We start from the raw sequence: 26,023 nt of genomic DNA, 5'->3' as shown, positions 1-26,023 counted from the left end.
AGTTCCTCCCCGTGACCAACTTCTCTGCATCGTCCCTCACACCAGGCCTCTTGCTCTCTGCCTGTTATCTCCAGAGACCTTTGCTCAAAATATCTTGAACAGCCTGTTTCATTTCTTCGTTCCTTCATTCAAGAAATATTTCTTGAGCATCTACTATGCCAGACTCTATTCAAGGAGCTGGCAATAGGGATACAAAGTCCTGTTCTAATGGAGTGGGAGAGGCAGACAATAAACACGTAGATATAATGTCAGGGGTGGATGGGTGCTATGAAAAAAAATAAAGCTAGGTGAAGGGATGGGGGTGATGGAAGGAGGAGGTACACGTTAGATAGGGTTTTCATGAGGAGGTGAGGAGGTGGCATGTTGGTGGAGGTCTGAGTGAGGTCAAGGAGTCCCATGCACCATCTAGGCAGGGGGAGCGGCAGATGCAGGGCTGAGAGCTGGAGGTTTTCCCTTTTGCTGAGTATTAGTTGAGCTTCTGCAGCATGTCAGGGGAGGCCTAAGTGCAGCTGCGGATACAGTGATAATTACGGTATGTTCTCTGCCCTAAGGAGTTCCTCTATCCTAGACCTCTCCCTCTTGCTATAACATAAAACAATTTAATCATGGTTTTATTCATTCATTCAACAAATATCGTGCCTTCTTTGTGGGTGACATTTGCTGCTGTCTGTGTTTCCTCTTTTTACATTTATGAAGATATTGTCTTCTCCCTACCGACTTCCCAAACCGCTCTTTTTCCTTTGTCTTTCTCAGAGACTATGCTGAGAGAGACAAAAGCACAGGTGAGCGTTTTCATTCCTTCCAACACGGCTTGGCTCCTAGTTCTCTCACTGTACCAGCCACTCCTGTCTGCTCGGTGTCCAGCTCTCTGCCTCCTTTTCAGGTGTGGTCTGGCCTGCACAGAGAATGACATGATGACTCCTGCCATGGTGGCAGCCGCATCACAACAGCCTCTAGTGTTCACCAGCACCAGCCCCTGCTGCAGGCAGCTCCCTCTCTTGTTGGAATAGGAGGGGCCCCACATGTCTGCCCCCTCAGACCCTGAGATCTTGTCATATCTCAGATCACCAGGAAGAGCAGCCGACCTTACTTACATGCAGACTGCTTCTTTCTTTTATGTATGGATGTGCGAGGCTCAAGGATATTAGTTTTGTTATCATCGCAATGGTCATAGTGTGCTTTGGTGGAAAAAGCCCTAAGCTTAGAATTAGGAAACCTGACCTGACTCTGCTAGCACATCGCAGTGGGACATTCTCCATCTCACCTTCCACTTGGCCGTAGGCCCACTGCACTGGCAGGATGGACCCTTTCATTTGACCTCTAACTTGGCCCCCTGCTTTCAGTCTCTCATCCTCCAACCAGTCTTCACCAACTGCTAGAGGATCTATCTGAAAATCAAGCCTTAACATCTAAACTACCGTGGCCTTCAACCATTGTCTCCAAACATCAGGCTGTGGGGCATAGTCCGACAGTGATGGAGTTTTCTCTGGTCTATGGTGAAATTTGGAAAATAAGGGTAATGTAGTGAATTTTCCATAAAGGTGACTTTATTCAAAATTTAAGCTCTGAGGTCCTTTTCTTTCATATTCTTTTGGTATTCAAATGTTCTTTCTTTTAAGAAACAGAAGTTTCACAAGAAATTTAGGAATCTGCTCTCAGGATAAAATCCAGATTCTCTACTCATCATTCAAGGTCTTTCACAATCTAGCTACAAATTACATCACACAGTTCCACACCCCTAGCACACCACATCTATTCACTGATGGGCCAGTCACACTGAACTCCTTGCTGCCCCTTATACACAACTTCCTCTTATGCCTCCAGGCTGCTGAACTCCTTGCTTCCTGGCTCAAGGAGTCTCTTCCCTCCTTTCTCTGCCTGTTTTCTCTTCACCCTCCACAGTTCCCTCCTCTTTGAGCTTGCCCTCCCCGTTGCAGGTGGCGTGAGTCACTCTCTCTTCCACGCTTGAACATGGCACTGATCACATGTCCTGTAATTATCTGTCTCATTATCTGTTTTTTCCCACCAGCTGCCAGCTACTGGAGGTAGGGCCCATGTCTCACAGCCTGGCCTAGAGTAGCCAATCAGTGGACATTGTCAAGTGAACCAATGTATCCATGTCCTTCCACATGCTACCTTTAGTCTCTCCTGGTAGAGAGGAAGAAGAGACTGATTTCCTTTTATCCGGCGTGTATCCTTGCTACCCTGTGCAGTACTCTGTATGTAGTGGACACTCATGTGCTCATTACCTGCTCTCCTGTGTCCTTTGTGTGATTTTTCTCCTGCTTGTTGCCTCCCCAGAACTATCTGCAGTGTCTGAGCTTCTGCAGCGTGGGCTGCCCCAGATAAGCAGCAGGAGCCCTGAAAGCCTTGCTTTCCTGTCGGATCGCCAGTATGTGGAGGGAGCCACTCGCCAGAGACAGTACTGCATCCTGCTCCTCTTCTACCTGGCCTACGTTCACGAGGACAGGTCAGTGCTCAGAGCTGGTGGCTGACAGTTGGTTCTGGAACCTACATCTTTAGCCAAGTTCAGTTCAATAAATGTTTACAGAGGCATCCTTCTCCAAGCCTGGTGCTGGGCCCTGGGGACACAGAGATAAGTGAGAAATGGCTTATATTCCTCAGGGGCTCACATTTTGGAGAGGGGGTTAAGACAGGTGGGTAGTCTGTCTAGAGACAGAGGCCTAAAATGCTAATGAGAATTCCTTGATATCCCTGAGGGTGTTGTTCGTGCACCAAAAAAAAAATGTCAGTGGCTTACTTTGGTTTTAAGAATTACTATACAATTTATTAAAATTTAAAATCAAAGGACTATTTTCTGTTAAGCTTTTAAAAAAATAATTTATTGAGGTAAAATTTACATAATTAAATTAACCATTTTAAAGTGAACAATTCAGTGGCATTTAATATATTCACAGTGTTGTGCAACCACCATCTCTATCTAGTTCCAAAATATTTCCATCACTCCAAAGTAAAACCTCTTATCCATTAAGCAGTCACTACCCATTCCTTTTTCTCCTCAGCTCCTGGCAACCAACACTCTGTGTTCTGTCTCTATGGATTTATCTATTCTGAACATTTCCTATAGATGTGATCATACAGTATGTGACCTTTTGCACCTGGCTTCTTCCACTTAGCATAGTGTTTTCAAGATTCGTCCAGTGAGCATAATGTTTGTAGCATGCATTGGTACTTTATTCTTTTTTTATGGCTGAATAATATACCGTTGTATATATACATCACAATTTGTTTATTCCTTCATCCATGGCTGGACATTTGGGCTGTTTCCACCTTTGGGCTATTGTGAATAGTAATGCTGTGAATATGTGTATACATGTATTTGTTTGAGTACTTGCTTTTCTCTTCCTTTTCTGTATATACCAGGTGTAGAATTGAGGAGTCATATGGCAGTACAATGTTTAACGTTTTGAGGAACTTCCAAATTGTTTTCCAGAGTAGCTGTAATCCTACCAGCAATATTTGAGGGTTCCAGTTTCTCCATATCCTTGTTAACACTGTTGTCCATCTTTTTGATTATAGCCATCCTAGCGGTTATGAAGTGGTTTTGGCACTGTGGTTTTGATTAGCATTTCCCTAATGACTAATGATTTTGAACATCTTTTCATGTGCTTCTTGGGCATTTTTATGCCTCTTTGGAGAAATTCAGATCTTTGGCCCATTTTTATAACTGAGTTGTAAGAGCTCTTTATATGTTCTAGATACAGGTCCCTTATAAGATACATGATTTGCAATTTTTTTCTCCCATTCTCTTAGTTGTCTTTTAACTTTCTTGATGGTATCCTTTGAAGCACAGAGTTTTAAATTTATATTAAATCTAATTTTAAAAATCTGGGGGGGATGAAATATGTCTGTTTTTTCTGTTGTCATTTATGCTTTTGGTGTTGATTCTAAGAAACCATTTTCTAACCCAAAGTCATGAAGATTTACTCCTTTATTTTCTTCTATAGTTATTTTCTTTCACAATTTTAGCTCTTACATATAGGTTTATGATCCATTTTGAGTTAACTTTTTTTTTTTTTTTTTGAGTTAACTTTTATGATGGTGTGAGGTAGGTGTCCAATTTCTTTTTTTTTGCATGTGGCTTATACAGATGTTCCAGCGCCACTTGTTGAAAACATTATTTTTCCCCCTTTGAATTGTTTTGACACCCTCATTGAACATCACTTGACCCATGTGATAGTTTAAAAGTTTTTCTCTGGACTTCCCTGGTAGCACAGTGGTTAAGAATCTGCCTACCAATGCAGGGGACATGGGTTTGAGCCCTGGTCCGGGAAGATCCCATATGCCGCGGAGCAACTAAACCCATGCGCCACAACTACTGAGTCTGCGCAGCACAACTACTGAAACCCACACACCTAGAGCCCCTGCTCCGCAACAAGAGAAGCCACCACAATGAGAAGCCCACTCACCGCGACGAAGAGTAGTCCCCACTCTCCACGACTAGAGAAAGCCTGCGCACAGTAACGAAGACCCAACACAGCCAAAAATAAATAAATAAATAAATTTATATATATAAAAAAGTTTTTTTCTTATTTTAAAACTCGTGGGCTTCACTGGTGGTGCAGTGGTTGAGAATCTGCCTGCCAATGCAGGGGACACAGGTTTGAGCCCTGGTCTGGGAAGATCCCACATGCCGCGGAGCAACTAGGCCCGTTAGCCACAATTACTGAGCCTGCGTGTCTGGAGCCTGTGCTCTGCAACAAGAGAGGCCACGATAGTGAGAGGCCCGCGCACCGCAATGAAGAGTGGTCCCCGCTTGCCGCAACTAGAGAAAACCCTCGCACAGAAACGAAGACCCAACACAGCCAAAAATAAATAAATAAATAAATAAATAATAAAAATAAAGGAATTCCTTTAAAAAAAAAAAAAAACTTGTGCTTGGGGCTTCCCTGGTGGCGCAGTGGTTGAGAGTCTGCCTGCCAATGCAGGGGACACGGGTTCGAGCCCTGGTCTGGGAGGATCCCACATGCCGCGGAGCGACTGGGCTCGTGAGCCACAACCGCTGAGCCTGCTCGTCTGGAGCCTGTGCTCCGCAGCAGGAGAGGCCGCGATAGTGAGAGGCCTGCACACCGCGGTGAGGGGTGGCCCCCGCTTGCCGCAGCTGGGGAAAGCCCTTGCACAGAGACGAAGACCCAACACAGCCAAAAATAAATAAATAAATAAATAAATTAAAAAACAAAAAAAAACCCTTGTGCTTATTGTAAAAACTCAATAAAAATGATTGGCTATAACGTTAAAATACTTCCCCATACACCTGCCAGAGTTAACTACTATTAGGTACCCTCCATGAACTCTTTTGTGTGTTAACACAAATATAGGGGCTTCCCTGGTGACGCAGTGGTTAAGAATCCACCTGCCAGGGTGGGGGATGCAGGTTCAAGCCCCGGTCCGGGAAGATCCCACGTGCCGCGGAGCAACCAAGCCCGTGTGCCACAGCTACCGAGCCTGCGCTCTAGAGCCCGCGAGCCACAACTACTGAGCCTGCGTGCCACAACTACTGAAGCCCACACGCCTAGAGCCCGTGCTCCGCAACAAGAGAAGCCACTGCAATGAAAAGCCCGCACACGGCAACGAAGCATAGCCCCCGCTCGCCACAGCTAGAGAAAGCAACGAAGACCCAACGCAGCCAAAAATAAAAACAAAACAAAACAAAAAACCACACAAATATACTTTTTTTTTTTAAAAGAAATTCACGTTCTTTTCTTTTTATTTATTTATTTATTTATTTATGACTGTGTTGAGTCTTCGTTTCTGTGCGAGGGCTTTCTCTAGTTGCGGCAAGTGGGGACCACTCTTCATCGCGGTGCGCGGGCCTCTCACCATCGCGGCCTCTCTTGTTGCGGAGCACAGGCTCCAGACACGCAGGCTCAGTAATTGTGGCTCACGAGCCCAGTCGCTCCGCGGCATGTGGGATCTTCCCAGACCAGGGCTCGAACCCGTGTCCCCCTGCATTGGCAGGCAGATTCTCAACCACTGCGCCACCAGGGAAGCCCTTTTTTTTTTTTTTAATATACAGAATGGGATATAATACAAGGTCTTCAACTTGCTTTTTAACTTAACAATGTATCTTGGACATCTTTCCATGCTGCTACATGTATTAATAGGTCTACCTTATTCTTTTGGTAGCATAATATTTATATTGTGGCTATTATCCATTTTCTTTTTAGTTTTTAAATAAACATTTTATTTTGGAGTAATTTTAGATTTACAGAAAAGTTACAGGGAATACAGAGTTCCCTTATACTCTTCACCCATTTTCTCCTAATACATAACTGTGGTACATTTATCAAACTAAGACAGTAACATTGGCACATTACTATTTTTTCCAATTTTTTAAATTGTAAAATACACACACATAAAATTTACCATCTTAACTATTTTTACTGTACAGTTCAGTAGTATTAAATACATTCATAATGTTGTGCTACCATTACCACCATCCATCTCCAGCACTCTTTTCATCTTGCAAAACTGAGACTCTATACCCATTAAACAGTAAGTCCATTCCCCCCTGCCCCCAACCCCTGCAACCACCATTTTACTCTCTGTTCCTATGATTTTGACTATGCTAAGTACTAATTATAGTGGAATCATACGGTATTTGTCTTTTTGTGACTGGCTTATTTCACTTAGCATAATGTAAGGTTCATCCAAGCTGTAGCATATGTCATAATTTCCCTCCTTTTTTGCACCGAGTAATATTCCATTGTGTATGTATATACCACATTTTGCTTATCTATTCATCTGTCGATAGACACTTGGGTTGCTTCCTTTTTTTATCTATTGTCAATAATGCTGCTGTGAACATAGGTATACAAATATCTCCCTGAGTCCCTGCTTTCGATTATTTTGAGTATATACCCAGAAATGGAATTGCTAGATCATCTGGTCGTTCTATTTTTAATCTTTTGAGGAGATGTCATACTGTTTTCCACAGTGGCTATACCATTTTACAGTCCCACCAACAGTGCACAAGGGTTCCAATTTCTCCACATCCTCTCCAATACTTATTTTTGTTTTTGTTTTTGTTTTGATAGTAGCCATCCTAATGGATGTGAGGTTGTTATCTCATAGTTTTGATTCGTGTTTCCCTAATGATAAGTGATGTTGAGCATCTTTTCATGTGCTTATTGGCCATTTGTATATCTTCTTTGGAGAAATGTCTATTCAAATCTTTTGCCCATTTTTTAATCAGATTGTTTGAACTTTTTTGTTATTGAGTTTTAGGAGTTCTCTATGTATTCTGGATATTAATTCCTTATTAGATATATGATTTGCAAATAATTTCTCCCATTCTGTGGGTTGCCTTTTAACTCTGTTGATAGTGTCTTTTGATGCACAAAATTTTAAAACTTTCATAAAGTCCAGTTTGTTTATTTTTTCTTTTATTGCCTATGCCGTTGGTGTCATAGCCAAGAATTCATTGCCAGAGTCAATGTCAAGAAAGTTTTGCCTTATGTTTTTTTTCTAAAAATTTTATAGTTTTAGGTCTTAAGTGTGGATCCATTTGGGGTTAATTTTTTTTAATATCGGTTCGGTAAGAGTCTAACTTCATTCTGTTGCATGTGGAAATCTGGTTTTCCCAGCACCATTTGTTGAAAAGACTGTCCTTTCCCCATTGAATGGTCTTGGCACCCTTGTTGAAAAACATTTGATGATATATGTGAAGGTACAATACTATTAACTAAGCTTTATTCAGATTTTACCCATTTTTCCTCTATTGTCCCTTTTCTGTTCTAGGACACAATCCAGGGTACTGCATTGCATTTAGTATTACCTATTTAAAAATGTTTAATTTGGGGGGGTTTTAATCTGATAGGTGAGACATAGGGTAGAAAATTTAAAAGATATAAAAGGGTATATAGTGAAGTCAGTTTCCTCCTCATCGCCATCTCCCTTGCATGTACAAATATAGACGTCTCCCTCCCCCAGAAAGTAACCCATTGAACACACAAATGTTTAATGATAAATACGAGAAGGGTGGACTGGCTCCCAAAGCAGGGCCTCCTGAACCCCAGAAACAGCATCCTTCTCTTTAACACTGCCGGTCCAGCTGCCTGATGCTTTACCTTCTAGGTGTGAGTGAGGAGTCTCTGGCCTCTAATAGAGCCTTGCACAAAGCATAGAACTATGTGCTATGCATGTGTGACGATGCTTTGTTAAGTATATACAACACACTCTTTGTGCAAGGTGTCATTAGATTGTGGACATGCTGGGACAGAAGGACAGTGGCTGAGGGAGGATGTGGCAGGGCAGGACAGCCATCTCTCCCTTTTTCACTCAGACTCTCCTTGGTTGACAGGTTTGTCTCAGAGGCGGAGTTATTCATGGCTGTGCGAAGCTTCCTCCTGTCTCTGCAGGACCAGGGTGAACGCCCTCCACTGGTGGTCTTCAGAGCTTCCATCTATCTACTTGCAATCTGCCAGGACAAAGACGGTGCGCTAGATGAGGTATGGACCAAAGTGCCTGGGGCTTTTCTTCCTCCTCCTGCACCTCTTTACATCACGTTTCCTTGGGAGACTATGATGATGTATATATAGAGAAGGTGGGTGGCAGAGAGAGAGAGTGTGTGTTGGGGGAGTGGGGGAAGATAGAGTGCTGATATATACATAGTCCTTGTAACTTAGCCAATTCTCTCAACAGTACTGGGAGGCAGAGATTATTATTTCCATTTCATAGATAAGAAAATCAAGACTTAGGTTAAAGTATTGATAACTTTTGCTAGGTCACACAGTTAATTGATGGCGTAAACAGGACTCCAGCTCAGACTTGACCAACTCCCAAGGCTCTTTTCTTAGTACCACCTCTGGTTTATGCAGGAGGAAAGAGGTGTGAGGTGTCTCCAGGTAACAGTTTATCGAGCAAAGTGTGTTGCCGGCACCCAGATCATTGTTAACCAGGCTGGTCTTGGATTGCTTTGAAGGTGGTTATATGGTACAAGTTTTCTCTCTCTAGCTTCTTTATAAACTCTCAGGGGTGGAGGACTATGTCTGATTCATCGCTGGATCTCTCACCTTTTCCACTGAAAATTGCTTTTATTCCTTAGATGTGGACTCTTCAACCTCAAATTAAGGATTCTCTTCCTTCAGTGACTATTAATTTTGCCTTTTTTAAAATTACTATTGGGGCAAATGTGACATGAGCAGACCTGGTTTAATTTGAATGGAATCAGGAAGGTATAGTAGAAGTGCAAGTGTTCTCAAGTAAGACAGATGTAGGTATATAATGTCCCATTGTCTCTCTTTTTGTGGTATTAGCAGACGTTGGTGATCATTCCCTAGATCCTTTAATTCATTAGGGATTGCAAAATATAATATCCTAATTCTGTCATTCTCTCTTTGTTTATTAACTGGACTATTTGTATAAAAAGAAACTTCTCTCACCAACTATTCAGTTACTCTGAATGGTAGATTGTATAGGAAGCATAGGGTGAATGTTTGATTCTTTCCCTTTAATTACCAGTTTTCAAAAAAAATGAGTTGGTTGCCTAGCACTCTCTAAAAGTGACCAAAGAGATTTTTTTAGTATCATGATGAACTCATCGATTTAAAAATATTTGATGGTTTCAATCCACTATATTATCCTTTTGAGGATCAAATCGTCCTATCTTTGGCCAGTGGGAGCCTATTCAAGGTTGCTCCTAAGTCCTTTTGACACAACCTTAGTAATCTTTGACAGAGTTTGAGTTTTCTTTTCTTTTTTTTAAAAATAAATTTATTTATTTATTATTTTTATTGTTGGCTGCTGCACGCGGACCTTCTCTAGTTGCGGCGAGCGGGGGCTACTCTTCCTTGCGGTGCGCGGGCTTCTTGTTGTGGTGTGCGGGCTTCTCGTTGCGGTGCTTCTCTTGTTGCCGAGCATGGCCTCTAGGTGCGCTGGCTTCAGTAGTTGTGGCACGTGGGCTCTGGAGTGCAGGCTCAGTAGTTGTGGTGCACAGGCTTAGTTGCTCCACGGCATGTGGGATCTTCCCAGACCAGGGCTTGAACCCATGTCCCCTGCATTGGCAGGCAGATTCTTAACCACTGCACCACCAGGGAAGCCTGAGTTTGAGTTTTCTAGTATCACAAGATGCTTCAGGCGTTCCTGCTCTCCCATCCTGTCTTGATCCTACCCAGTTAGGCTTTCATTCTTACCATATCCGTGAAAATGCACTTGTCAAAGTCACCAATAACAGATACATGGCTAAAGCCAATAGTCAGTATTTTAGTCATCATCTTACTTGACCTATCAACAACATCTCTTTTCTTTGAAACACTGCTTTTACTTGGCATCTAGAATACTGGGTATTCCTAGTTTTCCTCCTACTTCTCTGGCAGTTATGTCTCAGTGTCTTTTGCTGATTCTCTTTTATCGCCTTGACCTCTAAATGTTGTAGTACCCCAGGGCTCAGCCTGTGACTGCTTTTCTTTTTTCTCTAAACTTACTGCTTTGATGATCTCATACAGTCTCATGGTTTAATTCATGGCTGGATTAAACAAGATCACTCTGGCCACTAGGACAATATAACAGAGGAGTACAAGGGTGAGGGTGCCGAAACCAGTTAGGAGGCTACAGCAATAATGTAGGCAAGCGATAGTGGAGGAGGTGGTGAAGATCGTCAGCTTCTGGATATATTTTGAAGTTGGTGCCATAGGATCTCTTGATGTGCCAGTGTGAAGTATGAGAATAAGAGAAAATATAAGGATGTTTTCAAAGATTTTGGTTCTCATGAGGGTCAAAGAATTGTTGGATTGAAATACTAGAGGGAGTGAGCTGGAAAGATAGGAGGGATGGTCGTAAAATGGGATGCTTGAAATTGGGATTATTTGGGAGGGTGCAGTTCTTCGTAATCACAAGGTCCAGATACATGACCGTGGGAATGAATGGCTGAGGCAGGTAGAGGAGATTAGAAGAAGGAAGTAAGAGAATTTAGAGGCCAAGGTTTTCGAACTAAGGAAGTGGGAGTGAAAATAGCCTCCCTTGAGAGACTGTAGGCAAAACAGGTTTTTGGCAGAGAATCAAAGCAGCAAGGTGAAGGGAATATTCAAAGAGGTACAGGACATAGGGAATTTGCTGATAACTGTGAGTGAGTTCTAGAGGGCACGTGGAAGGGTTGTGGAGCTGTGTAAGAGTGGGAGATGGGATCTGAAGAGGGCATGTCCTGAGCCATATGGGGGTGACCTGAAATTTCTGGGCTTTCTGAGGTGACTGATGTAAACGGGGGAAAAGGACACAATAGGAATAGTCCTGATGGCTTCAAGACTAATAATCGTGGCAAGACTGGTTCTTGGGGGCCATCTCTTCCCATCTACCAGTGGGTGTGGAGACTTAGAAGGTAGTTTATGGAGGAGCTCCAGATTTCCCCTCTTATGTGTGAATCCATAAATGATATATAACATTGTTTTGCATTTTAAAAATTCTTATATAAATATATAAATGGCAATATACAGTCACAACTTGTTTTTTTTAACTTCATTTTTGTTTTTCTATTTTTATTTATTTATCCAGGTTTTTAAAAATTGTGGTAAAATACGCAAACATAAAATTTACTATCTTAACCATTTTTAGTGTACAGTAATGGTATTATGTACATTAATATTGTTGTGCAACTGTCTCACCACCATCTATCTCCAGAAATCTTTTCATCTTGCAAAACTGAAACTATACCCATTAAACAATAACTCCCCTATGTGCATTGACCACTTATCATGTGCCAGGTGCCAGGTGCCATGTGGGTCCCTGTCAGGGTTGAGGTGAATCAAACAAACTCCCTGCCCTCAGGGAGCACCAGCTTGACAAGAGAGACAAAAAGATCTCCTACAAGGCAGGGAACAGCTGCAGTGCTTCCTGGAGCTGGAGGACCATTGAGAGCTATGAAAGCACAAGGAGCAAGAGGTTGTGTCCGATTGTGGCATCAGAGAGGCTTTGTGGAGGAGATGGTGGTAGTGAAGGGAGAACTTTCAGGCTGAGAGTAGAGCAAGATTTAAGATACAGAAGTGGGGAGTTACCCAGTCTATCCATTCAAGGAAGGAAGCCTAGTTTAGTGTGGCTTGGCTAGGTCATGTGGGAGACAGAGTGGAAAGAAGCTGGGAGGTAGACCTAAGTCTTTAACAACATGCTCGAAAAGGAAATTAAGAAAACAATTCCATTTACAATAGCATTAAGAAATTAAATATATAGGAATATATTTAACAAAAGAAGTGCAAGGACTTGATCACTGAAAATCACAAAACATTGAAAGAATTTAAAGAATACATAACTAAATAGAAAGACATCCTGTGTTCATGAATCAGAAGACTTAATAGCCAGTTATAAGATAAATAAGTGCTGGGGATGTAATGTACAGCATGATGACTACAGCTAATAATGTTGTTTTGTATATTTGAAAGTTGCTAAGAAAGTAGATCTTAAAAATTTTCATCACAAGGAAAAAACTTTTGTAATTATGTGAGGTGATGGATGTTGACTAAACTTATTGTGGTAATCATTTCACAATATATACATTTATCAGATCATTATGTTGTACTCCTTAAACTTATACAATGTTATACATCAATTATTTCTCAATAAAATTAGGAAAAAAGAAGACAATAGTGTTCAAATGGCAGTACTCCCCAAATTGATCTATAGATTCAACATAATCTTGATCAAAATCCCTGTTGCCTTCTCTTTTTTTTTTTTTTTAAGATTTAATTTTATTAATTTTTGGCTGCATTGGGTCTTCATTGTTGCGCACAGGATTTCTCTATTTGCAGCAGGCATACTCTTTGTTACGGTGCGCGGGGGCTCTTCTCATTGCAGTGGCTTCTCTTGTTGCGGAGCACGGCCTCTCGGCATGTGGGCTTCAGTAGTTCTGGCACGCAGGCTCAGTAGTTGTGGTGCACAGGCTTAGTTGCTCTGTGGCATGTGGGATCTTCCCGGACCAGGGATTGAACCTGTGTCCCTTGCATTGGCAGGCGGATTCTTATCCACTGCGCCACCAGGGGAGTCCCTGACTTCTCTTTTTTTGTCCAGAAGTGGACAAGTTGATCCTAAAATTTATATGGAAATGCAAGGGACCCAAAATAGCCAAAACAATCTTGAAAAAGAAGCACAAGGGCTTTCCTGGTGGCACAGTGGTTAAGAATCCGCCTGCCAATGCAGGGGACCACGGGTTCGATCCCTGGTCCGGGAAGATCCCACATGCCTCAGAGCAACTAAGCCCTTGCACCACAACTACTGAGCCTGCGCTCTAGAGCCCGTGTACCACAACTGCTGAGCCAGCGTGCCACAACTACTGAAGCCCGCGCACCTAGAGCCCTTGCTCTGGAACAAGAGAAGCCACTGCAGTGAGAAGCCCGCACACCGCAATGAGGAGTAGCTCCTACTCGCCGCAACTAGAGAAAGCCCGCGTGTAGCAACGAAGACCCAACACAGCCAAAAAAATTAATAAATTAAAAAAAAAAGCACAAGGTTGGAGGACTCACACTTCTTAATTTAAACTTACTACAAAAATAGAGTAATCAAGACAGTGTGGTTCTGGTATATGTCTAGGTTAGACAACCAGATCAATGGAATAGAACTAAGAGTCCAAAAATAAACCCATATATTTTTAAAAGGATGCCAAGACAATTCAGTGGGGAAAGAATAGCCTTTTTAATAAATGGTGTTGGGACAGCTGGATAGCCACAAGCAACAGAATGAAGTTAGACCCTTACCTCATACCGTACACAAAAAATAAATCAAAATAGATCAAAGACCCAAATAAAGAGTGAAAACTATAAACTATAAAATTCTTAGAATAACATGTTAAGGAATTTGAGCTTTGTAATATGTGCAATGGGAAGAGATATGTTTTTGAGGGTTAATAAATGATTCCAAACACCTGCCATTTGCTTTCTCTGTGCCAGGCCGTATGCCAAGTGCACAGATTAATCTGCCGCAGTCCCTGCCCTCAAGCGTCTCAAGTCTAGTGTGGGAGGTAGACAAGTACACGCTGACAATTATGATACACTGTGGTATCATTATAGAGCTGGGTTTCTCAGCCATGGCACTATTAACATTGTGCACAGTATAACTCTTTCCTGTGGGAGGCTGTCCTGTGCATTGTAGGATATTTAGTGGGATCCTGCTCTCTCCTACTAGATGCCAGTAGCACTCTCCCAATCAAGACAATCAAAAATGTCTGTAAACATTTTAAAATGTCCTCTGAGGAGCAAAATCACCCCCAGTTGAGGACCACTGTTATAAGGTAAGCGCTGCGAGGTTTTCTTTTCACTAGAGGGTGCTGGTATGAGCCAGTGTAGATATCCAGGAGCACCGAGAAGCCAGTACATTTTTCCCAGTTATGTCTTGGCTGTCTATGTTTGTTGGGGATTGGGGTCTCTTGAGTCTTCTGCAGGGTGTATTTAGCCCCTTTCTTCTTTGCCTCCAGGCTGTGGTTGACGCCATCAGAAAATTACTAGAGGGCATCCTGGACCTGCACCTAGTCTACACCCACCACCCCCTCGTGCTCAGGTTATTCCTGTTGTATCCAGAGCTGATGAGTAGGTTTGGGCACCGTGTCCTGGAACTTTGGTTCTCCTGGGAAGAGAGCATCTGTGAGGAGCTGGATAATGTCGCCTCTGCTGGGCAGCCCACCCTTCCCGCCAGCTTAGCAGCCCTGTTTCATGTGCTCAGAAGCAGCCCCAGCACCCTGCTCATTTTGCTAGTAGGTGACCACTTGCTCATTTCTACATTCAGAGATGGTGGGCCCTCTCTCTCTGGGAGCTGGTTTATTGAGGTCAGGAGGCACCCGCAGCTGCTTCTGCCTGCCTCTGGACTTATCACTGTTTCCATGTGAGTAGGAGGTCCTTTCGGCTGGCAGGTGCCTGGTTTCTGTAAGTCTGTACCCTTTCTTAAGTCTGATGGAGGTCTGCTCACAGAGATATGTGCCTCTCTAATCCCCAGGGGATATACCTATGAAATGCTGACCTCAGTCACCATTCTCTCTCTCCTCCCTGTCTTCTCTTAAGCATATTCTGTTAACAAGGGTTTGATGTCATAGGGGACCCCTGGGGCATGTAGATGAAGATGTCTGATAGCAGAGGGACTCAGCCTCTTTTCTACCATAACTCTCAGGATAATGTTACATGTGCAACACCCTCCCTTAGCCATACCCAGAATTTTTTTGTCATGAGTTTATTGCATATTCCAATGCTTTTTTGATGAAGTAAGACATTCCTATAATTTCTATCAGGTACATCAGTTAGATAAGTAGGCTGCCTGCTGTCTGCAGTTTCTAACACACTAACTTTAATTCCATCTTTTTTTCCTCATTATTATAGAGATGACTGCTATAATTTATATATATTTTTTAAAAAGGAAATTATTTACACATTTGACAGTTTGTATTTAGTGACCAGTTACTAGTTTTAAGTCCCAAACTGAGCACACTAGCATATGAGACACTCTTTTTAGAACCCCTGCCTTCAATGCCAGTTCACTTACTTGGCCCCCCGCCCCTTAGTCCTGGAAGAATGACGTAGCCCTTTTGAGAAGAGGGCGTGTTCCTTTGATATTCTTATCATCAACAAACATGATTCCCTGACTTTATTGGAGTGACTGTGGTGGAAATAACACCTGCATATTATATATCTCACATCCTTAGGTACCTACATCTGTCTGTATTCACGTTCTCATGTACACACTCCCCACTCAGACTTAAATCTTCACCTTCTTCCCTGAGATCTGTCGTCTTGTGAAATCACACACGTGTTGGCTTGATAGGGGCCACATTCATGCTTTGGCTCAAATTCTTCCTTGGAGGAGGAAGAAAAGAGAAGAAGGAACGGGTTAAAAATAAACCATTAGTGCATAGGGAAAGAAGAAAAGATGGGATGCCAGGCAGAGTAGCAATGGACAGAGCTAAGATACTGGATTTTCTTTGCCAGGTAATGTATTCAGAGTCAATTCCTCACACATAACAGGTACTTATAAATCTTTGCTGACCTGTTGAGTTAGGGGTCTGAACAGATCTAAGTCTCCCAAAAAAGAAAAATTCAGATCTTCTGAGAAAGATACTAATCATGGTATCTTATTTTTTTCTTTTTAAACAGATGAAGAAATAGGTTTAGAGAGATTTGTCCAAGGTCACAAGAGCTGAGATTAAAACCCAGATTTTGACTCCCTAATGTTCTTTCCAGTAAACTCAGCTAAATTCAGTGTTTCATCTAATGGGAGAGCTGTTTGTTTGAGCACTAGGGATATAGGGATGAATTTCACCTAGTCCCTGCCCCATGGGCCAGTGAGGGACTCAGACACAACAAACCACTAGCAACTGGAAGATGAAGGCTTCTCTGAGCTTCGATTTCCTCACATGCATAAGGGAGATAACATGGGGATAAATGAAAGAATATATAGGAACACTTGTGATATGCTGTACACGGTAGACTATCATTCACTGATTATTGACTGACTCTGAACCAGATAAAGAATGTTAATCTCACAGAGGCTTATTGAATTGCCAGGGTCATATAGCTAATAAAGATCATGACCATGACTGGAGCCTAAATTAATGAGTTTTTCACTAAATTAGATCCTAGAAACATCAGTGGTAAGAAAAAATAGCAAGGAACAGCTTTGTTGTTTGTTCATGTATATATAATTCCTACCATTTCTCCCCAGCTTCTAGCCGCACAAAATATGTGTTGGTACCAATTTCTGTTTTTGATATGTGTAATTAACAGCTGAAAACAAAGCTGTTAATTGCCACTCTTATCAACGGGTGGTCTTTCATGTAGGTTGTTTATATGTAAAAAACAGAAGCTCTGTTTGTTCCCTGCTTGGCCACATCCCTCTGGTTGGTCCAATCCCAGAGAGTTCTGGACAGCGCTAGACAGGAGAGACTTCGGAGTGGGCCATGCTCTACCCAGAGCCTTCCCACTGACCCATATGGTGGGGTGCACTCCTTCCCCTGGCATTCACCATGGCTGCCAAATGCTAAGTAGCCCCCTTCCTTTTGCACTGTTAGCATTTACTAACTCAGGTTTCTAAGGAACCTGCTCTGGCAGTCAGGCAGCCGTGTGCCAGTGAAGGAGCAGGACTGGGAAACTGGTTTCGCCTTGGGCCCTGTGACCTTGGGCAAATCACACCTCATCTGGGCTTTAGCCTCATACTCTGTAAAGTAAAAAAGGTTGGTGGAAATGAACCTCTAGCCCTCTCATTCTGAGATCCTCTTCTTCCAGAGATGTTTTCTGAGTCCCTACAAGGTAACAAAAATGAAGCCAGTCTCATCTCTGCCCTTCATTAAATCTTTAGTGTGGTAGAATTTACAATGCCACTGCTTTCTTGATAGGCAAACTACTTAATCTGTTCCAGTTTGCTCATTTGAAAAATCGGGGTGCACCTAACTGGAAGAGTTATCATGAAGATACAGATAATGTATAAACAAACATATAACTACAATTTAAACACAGCACAGTACCTGACATTATCAGGCCCTAATTGAGTGATTGCTATTGATAATGTCAACAAAAATTAATCAATAGTCAATCTAAGAAAGAAATGGAAAGTTTTATTTGAGCCAACCTGAGGACTATAACCCAGGAGACAGTCTTTCAGAAAGCTCTGAAGGAAATTCCCTGGCGGTCCAGTGGTTAGGAGTCTGTGCTTCCACTGCAGGGGGAAAGGGTTCGATCCCTAGTTGGGGAACTAAGGTCCTGCAAGCCACGTGCTGTGGCAAAAAAAAAAAAAGGAAAGCTCTGAGGACTGTTCTGCCTGTAAGAGGTCAAAGCACAGTGATATAAGTTTTTGAGACAAATGGTTAAATGATGTGTTATTGACAGTTTACACAATCCAGATCTACATGTACAAAGCAAGTAGTGGGTCACAGGTCACTTGGCTCCTTACAAGATTAAGAAGGAAATTATCCCCTAAGGAGTTGTGTGTTGTGACCCTTGACGAGATTAAGAAAGAATGTTGTCTCCTAAGGAGGTCTGGTTAATGCAGATGCACAGTATACGCCAAAGGGGAGGGAGGAGGCCCAAACGAGTAGAAAAAAATTTTTGTTAATTTTTCTTATCTTGCCATAAAATATGAATTATTTCATCAATATTATAGTTGTTTCTCTGGCAGCTGTGGAGGTTTTTAGAGAGCCAAGCCCAGACACCCCTGTGCTACCCAGTGATCAGCCCATCTGGATTTGTCTGGCCAGTTGCCCTGTAATCATGTCTCTCTGTGTGTCAGAAGCTGTCTTCCCTGGAAAGGGAGTCTGTGTGTAACCTTGGTTTCATGACGCCCAGCCCTAACTGGCCTGTCCAACGGAATTGGCTTGTTTGAGCTGGAAGGTGCCAGGAGCTATCAGTAGGATAGCCTCTGGTGTGGCTTCTGCTGGCTTTGCCTTTAACATATACTCATTAAAATAACTCTGAAAGCAAATAAAAAGCAATGTTCTTTGCCACCGTCTGAAACCAAGGCCTTTACACCTTGGGGCAGAAATAGCCAGATGCCATGGCGGAGGCAGGGCCTGATCTGGTCCTTGCTTCCCTTCCTGTGCCCTGAATCTGTCCTAACCCATCCTCTGCCTGCCCTGTGACATCTCCATCCCCCGCCCCCTTCTCCCTTAAGGCACACTCAGGTCCCCTGTTCTGAAATAACCTCTTCTTGACCCTGTAATTCCATTTACAAGAGAGAGGCATCCCGGAAAGTAGAAAGAGCTTTGGGCTTGGAGTTAGGAGACCCGTATTCAAACCCTAATCGTGCCACTTACTAGTTTACACGAACTTTGGCACATCACATGATCTCTCTGAGCCTCCATTTTCTCCTACTTAGGATAGACTTATTGGCAGGGTGATGCATGGTAGGTGCTGAGTGAGTGCTTCTTTCCCCAGGCTCTGTGACACCATCATTTGGGGCCCTTCCCCAGCTCCTCTCTTTTTCACTGTCCACCTGTCTCTAACCATGATGCCCTCTGAGCTCTGGCTTCCTTCTCTCCTGCTCAGGACCTCATCTATTCCAGTCCAGTGGACACAGCCCGCAAGGTACTGATCGTCCTGAGGACCTTTTTGAGGAGGAATGAGGATGTCCAAGTGGGCGGTCTCATCCGAGGCCACTTCCTGCTGATCCTACAGCATCTGCTGGTGGAACATGGGTCCTCCCCATCAGGAGGTCAGTCTGCAGCTGCTGGGGGCATGTATTGACCTGAAGGTCAGACAGAAGTGGCATCTCTGCCCTGATGAGGTCTGCTCTAGGAGAGAGAATCAGAGTTTTCCATGCAAAAGAAAAGTCAGACTAGTGGGGCATCAAACTAAACTTTATCTCCTTCCTCTCATTGGAGAGTGGGTGCTCAACATATTTGGTTTGTGTGTGTGGTTTGAGTGTGCTTATATTTAATGTCTGCATGGGTGAGAGTATTTGATGTATGCATGCATGTCCCCACCCTGCCCAGCATGTGCTCAGAGCTGTTTGTCACAGAAATGGCAGCCTCCAGTTGGGAAGAAAAAAGGGGTAAATATTGGGGAGGTCAGGGAGGCAGCAGCAGCCAGCAGGGGCTGGGGAGGGGGTGGATCTGTGATGTATTGGAAGCTCCTGGTGAGATCCAAAAGGATGGTTTCTAAATCTGGAATGGGACTCCCTGGAGTCAAGAAAGCTTGATATTTGGTACAGTATGAAGACACTGAAAGACTGGGATTGGTCTGTTTACTCTTAGAAAGTTGAATTTTTAAATTAAATTTCAAAGCAGTTAAGAGGAAGTAGGTAGAGAGCTGTGGCTCACTTGGTCCAGTTCTGATTGAGGATGGCAGTTTGGAGGTATGTTTAAGGGTATCTAGAAGAGCTGAGTCCTTCTTTTTCAGGGAAGGACAAGCCACAACTAACTGATAATACTGTTTGAGAGCCATGAGATTTCTTGGAAACACATAGTGGAATGACTGTGAGCACTGGATTGAGATTTGGGTTCAAGTCCTGGCCCTGGCCCTGAGGCTGTGGGGTCTTGGAGATGTCACTCAGCCTCTCTGGGCCTCAGTTTTCTTAACTGCAAAATAGGAATAACAATCCCTACTTCACATGATTTTTAAGATGATTAAGTGAAATAATGAATTCCTGGTACCCAACCCAGAGCTGGCACTCAGTACATCAGTTGCCCCTCTTCTAAATGAAGAAGGAAAAAGACAGGAAATAGGGGTAAATCCCAACAAACTATTTACTGCTGGTGGGTCGTGGGTGCCTGTCCGACCTTAGGGTGATATGATGGTCAATCCCCCTGACCAGCTCTCCTCATTTCTCACAGCCTCGGGGAACCTGCCTTTGCTGCTGAGCCTCCTCTCCTTAGTGCAGCTGAGGAACGAGTCAGAGCAAGAACTGGACAGCATGGCCATGAAGCTCCTTCACCAAGGTGCTCTGGCTGCTTGGGACAGTGCCTGAGGGCCTGGGGCTGGGCGTGCTGTGGGTGTGCTCTCAGTAGTGCTGGCCTTGTTACTTTCTTCCACCCTTTCATCTTTTTGGAATAAGCTAGTGAGTCAGTCTACTCCTGTGGGCTTCTTTTTTTTTTTTTTTTTGGAGGAGAGAGAGGTTTATTGCAGGGCTGTGCAAGGAGAATGGGGACTCATGCCCCCAAACCCCGAACTCCCCGAAGGGTTTCAGCAAAGCATTTTTAAAGGCAAGGTGAGGGAGGAGGGTTGCAGGGTATGCAGTCAGCTCGTGCACAGTTCCCTGATTGGTTGATCTCCAGTGGGCTTCTTGATAAAGGACCTTCCAGATCTTTCTCTGCTCATTCCCTGGGAATGTTTGGAAAATCAAAAAAAAAAAAAATCATTGTGACAAGCTCCAGAATCAGGAATGCCTGGGTTTGTTCTCAGCTTAGTCACTAATTATGCAACCTTGGGCAGTAACCTAGCCTCTATGAGCCTTTGGTTCCTCATAGGTAAAATAATAGTGCGTACCTGATTTAGGGTTGATACAAAAATAACCGTAGATGTAGAATGCCACAGGATGCTTGGCACAGAGTAGGCCTTCATTGGGTACAATCCATGTATCTTCATTTTTCCTGGCACAAGCTCAGTTTTCCACCTCACCCCACAGCTGACTCAGGATCTGATGATCCAGTCACAGTTCTCTAGGCCTCTTTTCTACCCATACTCCAAACCTCTCAGGACCTTTTATTGCTCATTAATGCGGTCACTAGTTCATAGGCAGTACCCTCAGGAAGATTTGTTGAGGCAAGGTTGAAATTAATAAGAGAAATGGTGTGTCTTCAGTACCTGTGGACTGTCAGGTCCTCTGGCCACAGGTGAGGATGGTTTTTTTTTCCTGCCTGGAGCCCAAGGCTCCTCATGAGAAGATCAGTGTCCAGCTCAAAAAGAGCCTCCAGGCCTGACCTGGAGCTGGTCATCGCCCGCCTATCTTATCAGGTTAAGGGTGATGCTCAGCTGGGAGGGAGGTCTGTGTGTGACAAAAACAGCCATCAAAAGGGCCTCTAGGGAATGGACTTGAGGACATGGGGAGGGGGAAGGGTAAGCTGGGACGAAGTGAGAGAGTGGCATGGACATATATACACTACCAAATGTAAAATAGATAGCTAGTGGGAAGCAGCCACATAGCACAGGGAGATCAGCTTGGTGCTTTGTGACCACCTAGAGGGGAGGGGTAGGGAGGGTGGGAGGAAGACGCAAGAGGGAGGAGATATGGGGATATATGTATATGTATAGCTGATTCACTTTGTTATAAAGCAGAAACTAACACACCATTGTAAAGAATTATACTCCAGTAAAGATGTTAAAAAAAAAAAAGCAGTAATCTTAAAAAAAAAAAAAAGGGCCTTTAGGGAATTCCCTGGTTGTCCAGTGATTACGGCTCCACACTTCCACTGCAGGGGGCATGGGTTTGATCCCTGGTCGGGGAACTAAGATCCCACAAGCCATACGGTGTGGCCAAATAAATAAATAAATAAATAGAAAGGGCCTCTAACAGGGAGAAATAACAGGATGAAACATACACGTGAAATGAATATACATTTACGTATAACCCTTGAGTACTTTTTTTTTAAAATTTATTTATTTATTTTTGGCTGTGTTGGGTCTTCGTTTCTGTGCAAGGGCTTTCTCTAGTTGCGGCGAGCGGTGGCCATTCTTCATCGCGGTGCATGGGCCTTTCACTGTCGCGGCCTCTCTTGTTGCGGAGCACAGGCTCCAGACGCGCAGGCTCAGTAGTTGTGGCTCACGGGACCAGTTGCTCCGCGGCGTGTGGGATCCCCCCAGACCAGGGCTTGAACCTGTGTCCCTTGCATTGGCAGGCAGACTCTCAACCACTGCACCACCAGGGAAGCCCCCTTGAGTACTTTTATTTGAGAGCATTGAGGGTAGAGGACTGTAGTTCACGGGTGAGGGTACGGCTGGGGGGCCTGCTTCTCTGGCTGACCACAAGCCAAGTAAAGTCAAGTGTGCTGTGGCTGCCAAAAAAGTGAATGGTGGGGCAGACAGCAGAAGCAAGAAGAACTACAGTCCTGCAGCCTGTGACTCAAAACCCACATTCACAGAAAGATAGACAAGATGAAAAGGCAAAGGGCTATGTACCAGATGAAGGAACAAGATAAAACACCAGAAAAACAACTAAATGAAGTGGAGATAGGCAACCTTCCAGAAAAAGAATTCAGAATAATGATAGTGAAGATGATCCAGAACCTTGGAAAAAGAATGGAAGCAAAGATCGAGAAGATGCAAGAAATGTTTAACAAAGACCTAGAAGAATTAAAGAACAAACAAACAGAGATGAACAATACAATAACTGAAATGAAAACTACACTAGAAGGAATCAGTAGCAGAATAACTGAGGCAGAAGAACGGATAAGTGACCTGGAAGACAGAATGGTGGAGTTCACTGCCATGGAACAGAATAAAGAAAAAAGAATGAAAAGAAATGAAGACAGCCTAAGAGACCTCTGGGACAACATTAAACGCAACAACATTCACATTATAGGGGTCCCAGAAGGAGAAGAGAGAGAGAAAGGACCCGAGAAAATATTTGAAGAGATTATAGTCGAAAACTTCCCTAACATGGGAAAGGAAATAGCCACCCAAGTCCAGGAAGCACAGAGAGTCCCATACAGGATAAACCCAAGGAGAAACATGCTGAGACACATAGTAATCAAATTGGCAAAAATTAAAGACAAAGAAAAATTATTGAAAGCAGCAAGGGAAAAATGACAAATAGCATACAAGGGAACTCCCATAAGGTTAACAGCTGATTTCTCAGCAGAAACTCTACAAGCCAGAAGGGAGTGGCATGATATACTTAATAAAGTGATGAAAAGGAAGAACCTAAAACCAAGATTACTCTACCCAGCAAGGATCTCATTCAGATTTGATGGAGAAATCAAAAGCTTTACAGACAAGCAAAAGCTAAGAGAATTCAGCACCACCAAACCAGCTCTACAACAAATGCTAAAGGAACTTCTCTAACTGGGAACCACAAGAGAAGAAAAGGACCTACAAAAACAAACCCAAAACAATTAAGAAAATGGTCATAGGAACATACATATCGATAATTACCTTAAACGTGAATGGATTAAATACTCCAACCAAAAGACACAAGCTTGCTGAATGGATACAAAAACAAGACCCATATATATGCTGTCTACAAGAGACCCACTTCAGACCTAGGGACACATACAGACTGAAAGTGAGGGGATGGAAAAAGATATTCCATGCAAATGGAAATCAAAAGAAAGCTGGAGTAGCAATACTCATATCCGATAAAATACACTTTAAAATAAAGAATGTTACAAGAGACAAGGAAGGACACTACATAATGATCCAGGGATCAATCCACGAAGAAGATATAATGATTATATATGCACCCAACATAGGAGCACTTCGATACATAAGGCAACTACTAACAGCTATAAAAGAGGAAATCGACAGTAACACAGTAATAGTGGGGGACTTTAACACCTCACTTACACCAATGGACAGATCATCCAAAATGAAAATAAATAAGGAAACAGAAGCTTTAAATGACACAATAGACCAGATAGATTTAATTGATATTTATAGGACATTCCATCCAAAACCAGCAGATTACACTTTCTTCTCAAGTGCGCACGGAACATTCTCCAGGATAGTTCACATCTTGGGTCACAAATCAAGCCTCAGTAAATTTAAGAAAAGTGAAATCACATCAAGCATCTTTTCTGGCCACAGCGCTATGAGATTAGAAATCAATTACAGGGGAAAAAAAGTAAAAAACACAAACACATGGAGGCTAGACAATACATTACTAAATAACCAAGAGATCACTGAAGAAATCAAAGAGGAAATCAAAAAATACCTAGAGACAAATGACAATGAAAACACAACGATCCAAAACCTATGGGATGCAGCAAAAGCAGTTCTAAGAGGGAAGTTTATAGCTATACAAACCTACCTCAAGAAACAAGAAAAATCTCAAATAAACAATCTAACCTTACACCTAAAGGAACTAGAGAAAGAAGAACAAACAAAACCCAAAGTTAGCAGAAGGAAAGAAATCATAAAGATCAGAGCAGAAATAAATGAAATAGAAACAAAGAAAACAATAGCAAAGATAAACAAAACTAAAAGCTGGTTCTTTGAGAAGATAAACAAAATTGATAAGCCATTAGCCAGACTCATCAAGAAAAAGAGGGAGAGGACTCAAATCAATAAAATCAGAAATGAAAAAGGAGAAGTTACAACAGACACCGCAGAAATACAAGGCATCCTAAGAGACTACTACAAGCAACTTTATGCTAATAAAATGGACAACCTGGAAGAAATGGACAAATTCTTAGAAAGGTATAACCTTCCAAGACTGAACCAGGAAGAAACAGAAAATATGAACAGACCAATCACAAGTAATGAAATTGAAACTGTGATTAAAAATCTTCCAACAAACAAAAGTCCAGGACCAGATGGCTTCACAGGTGAATTCTATCAAACATTTAGAGAAGAGCTAACACCTATCCTTCTCAAACTCTTCCAAAAAATTGCAGAGGAAGGAACACTCCCAAACTCATTCTATGAGGCCACCATCACCCTGATACCTAAACCAGACAAAGACACTACAAGAAAAGAAAATTACAGACCAGTATCACTGATGAATATAGATGCAAAAATCCTCAACAAAATACTAGCAAACAGAATCCAACAACACATTAAAAGGATCATACACCACGATCAAGTGGGATTTATCCCAGGGATGCAAGGATTCTTCAATATATGCAAATCAATCAATGTGATACACCCTATTCACAAATTGAAGAATAAAAACCATATGATCATCTCAATAGATGCAGAAAAAGCTTTTGACAAAATTCAACATCCATTTATGTTAAAAACTCTCCAGAAAGTGGGCATAGAGGGAACCTACCTCAACATAATAAAGGCCATATATGACAAACCCACAGCAAACATCATTCTCAATGGTGAAAAACTGAAAGCATTTCCTCTAAGATCAGGAACGAGACAAGGATGTCCACTCTCACCACTATTATTCAACATAGTTCTGGAAGTCCTAGCCATGGCAATCAGAGAAGAAAAAGAAATAAAAGGAATACAAATTGGAAAAGAAGAAGTAAAACTGTCACTGTTTGCAGATGACATGATACTATACATAGAGAATCCTAAAACTGCCACCAGAAAACTGCTAGAGCTAATTAATGAATATGGTAAAGTTGCAGGATACAAAATTAATGCACAGAAATCTCTTGCATTCCTATACACTAATGATGAAAAATCTGAAAGAGAAATTATGGAAACACTCCCATTTACCATTGGAACAAAAAGAATAAAGTACCTAGGAATAAACCTACCTAGGGAGACAAAAGACCTGTATGCAGAAAACTATAAGACACTGATGAAAGAAATTAAAGATGATACCAACAGATGGAGAGATATACCATGTTCTTGGATTGGAAGAATCAACATTGTGAAAATGACTATACTACCCAAAGCAATCTACAGATTCAATGCAATCCCTATCAAATTACCAATGGCATTTTTTACGGAGCTAGAACAAATCATCTTAAAATTTGTATGGAGACACAAAAGACCCC

At 42.6% G+C, this 26,023-nt stretch overlaps 1 protein-coding gene across 1 annotated transcript in view; it reads left to right on the top strand.

Moving 5' to 3' along the window:
• MEI1 (meiotic double-stranded break formation protein 1) overlaps positions 1-26,023 on the top strand; it is a 68,287-nt gene that overhangs the window by 26,615 nt on the left and 15,649 nt on the right. Inside the window, exons 18-22 of the mRNA XM_007189124.3 lie at positions 2,302-2,470; positions 8,324-8,471; positions 14,414-14,689; positions 18,960-19,125; positions 20,246-20,350. Of these exons, the coding sequence (XP_007189186.2) occupies positions 2,302-2,470; positions 8,324-8,471; positions 14,414-14,689; positions 18,960-19,125; positions 20,246-20,350 (864 nt within the window). The remainder of the gene's footprint in view (positions 1-2,301; positions 2,471-8,323; positions 8,472-14,413; positions 14,690-18,959; positions 19,126-20,245; positions 20,351-26,023) is intronic.

Source organism: Balaenoptera acutorostrata, chromosome 11, assembly GCF_949987535.1.
Source record: "Balaenoptera acutorostrata chromosome 11, mBalAcu1.1, whole genome shotgun sequence".
Lineage (NCBI taxonomy): Eukaryota > Metazoa > Chordata > Mammalia > Artiodactyla > Balaenopteridae > Balaenoptera > Balaenoptera acutorostrata.
This window is presented reverse-complemented; position numbering and strand designations above follow the sequence as displayed.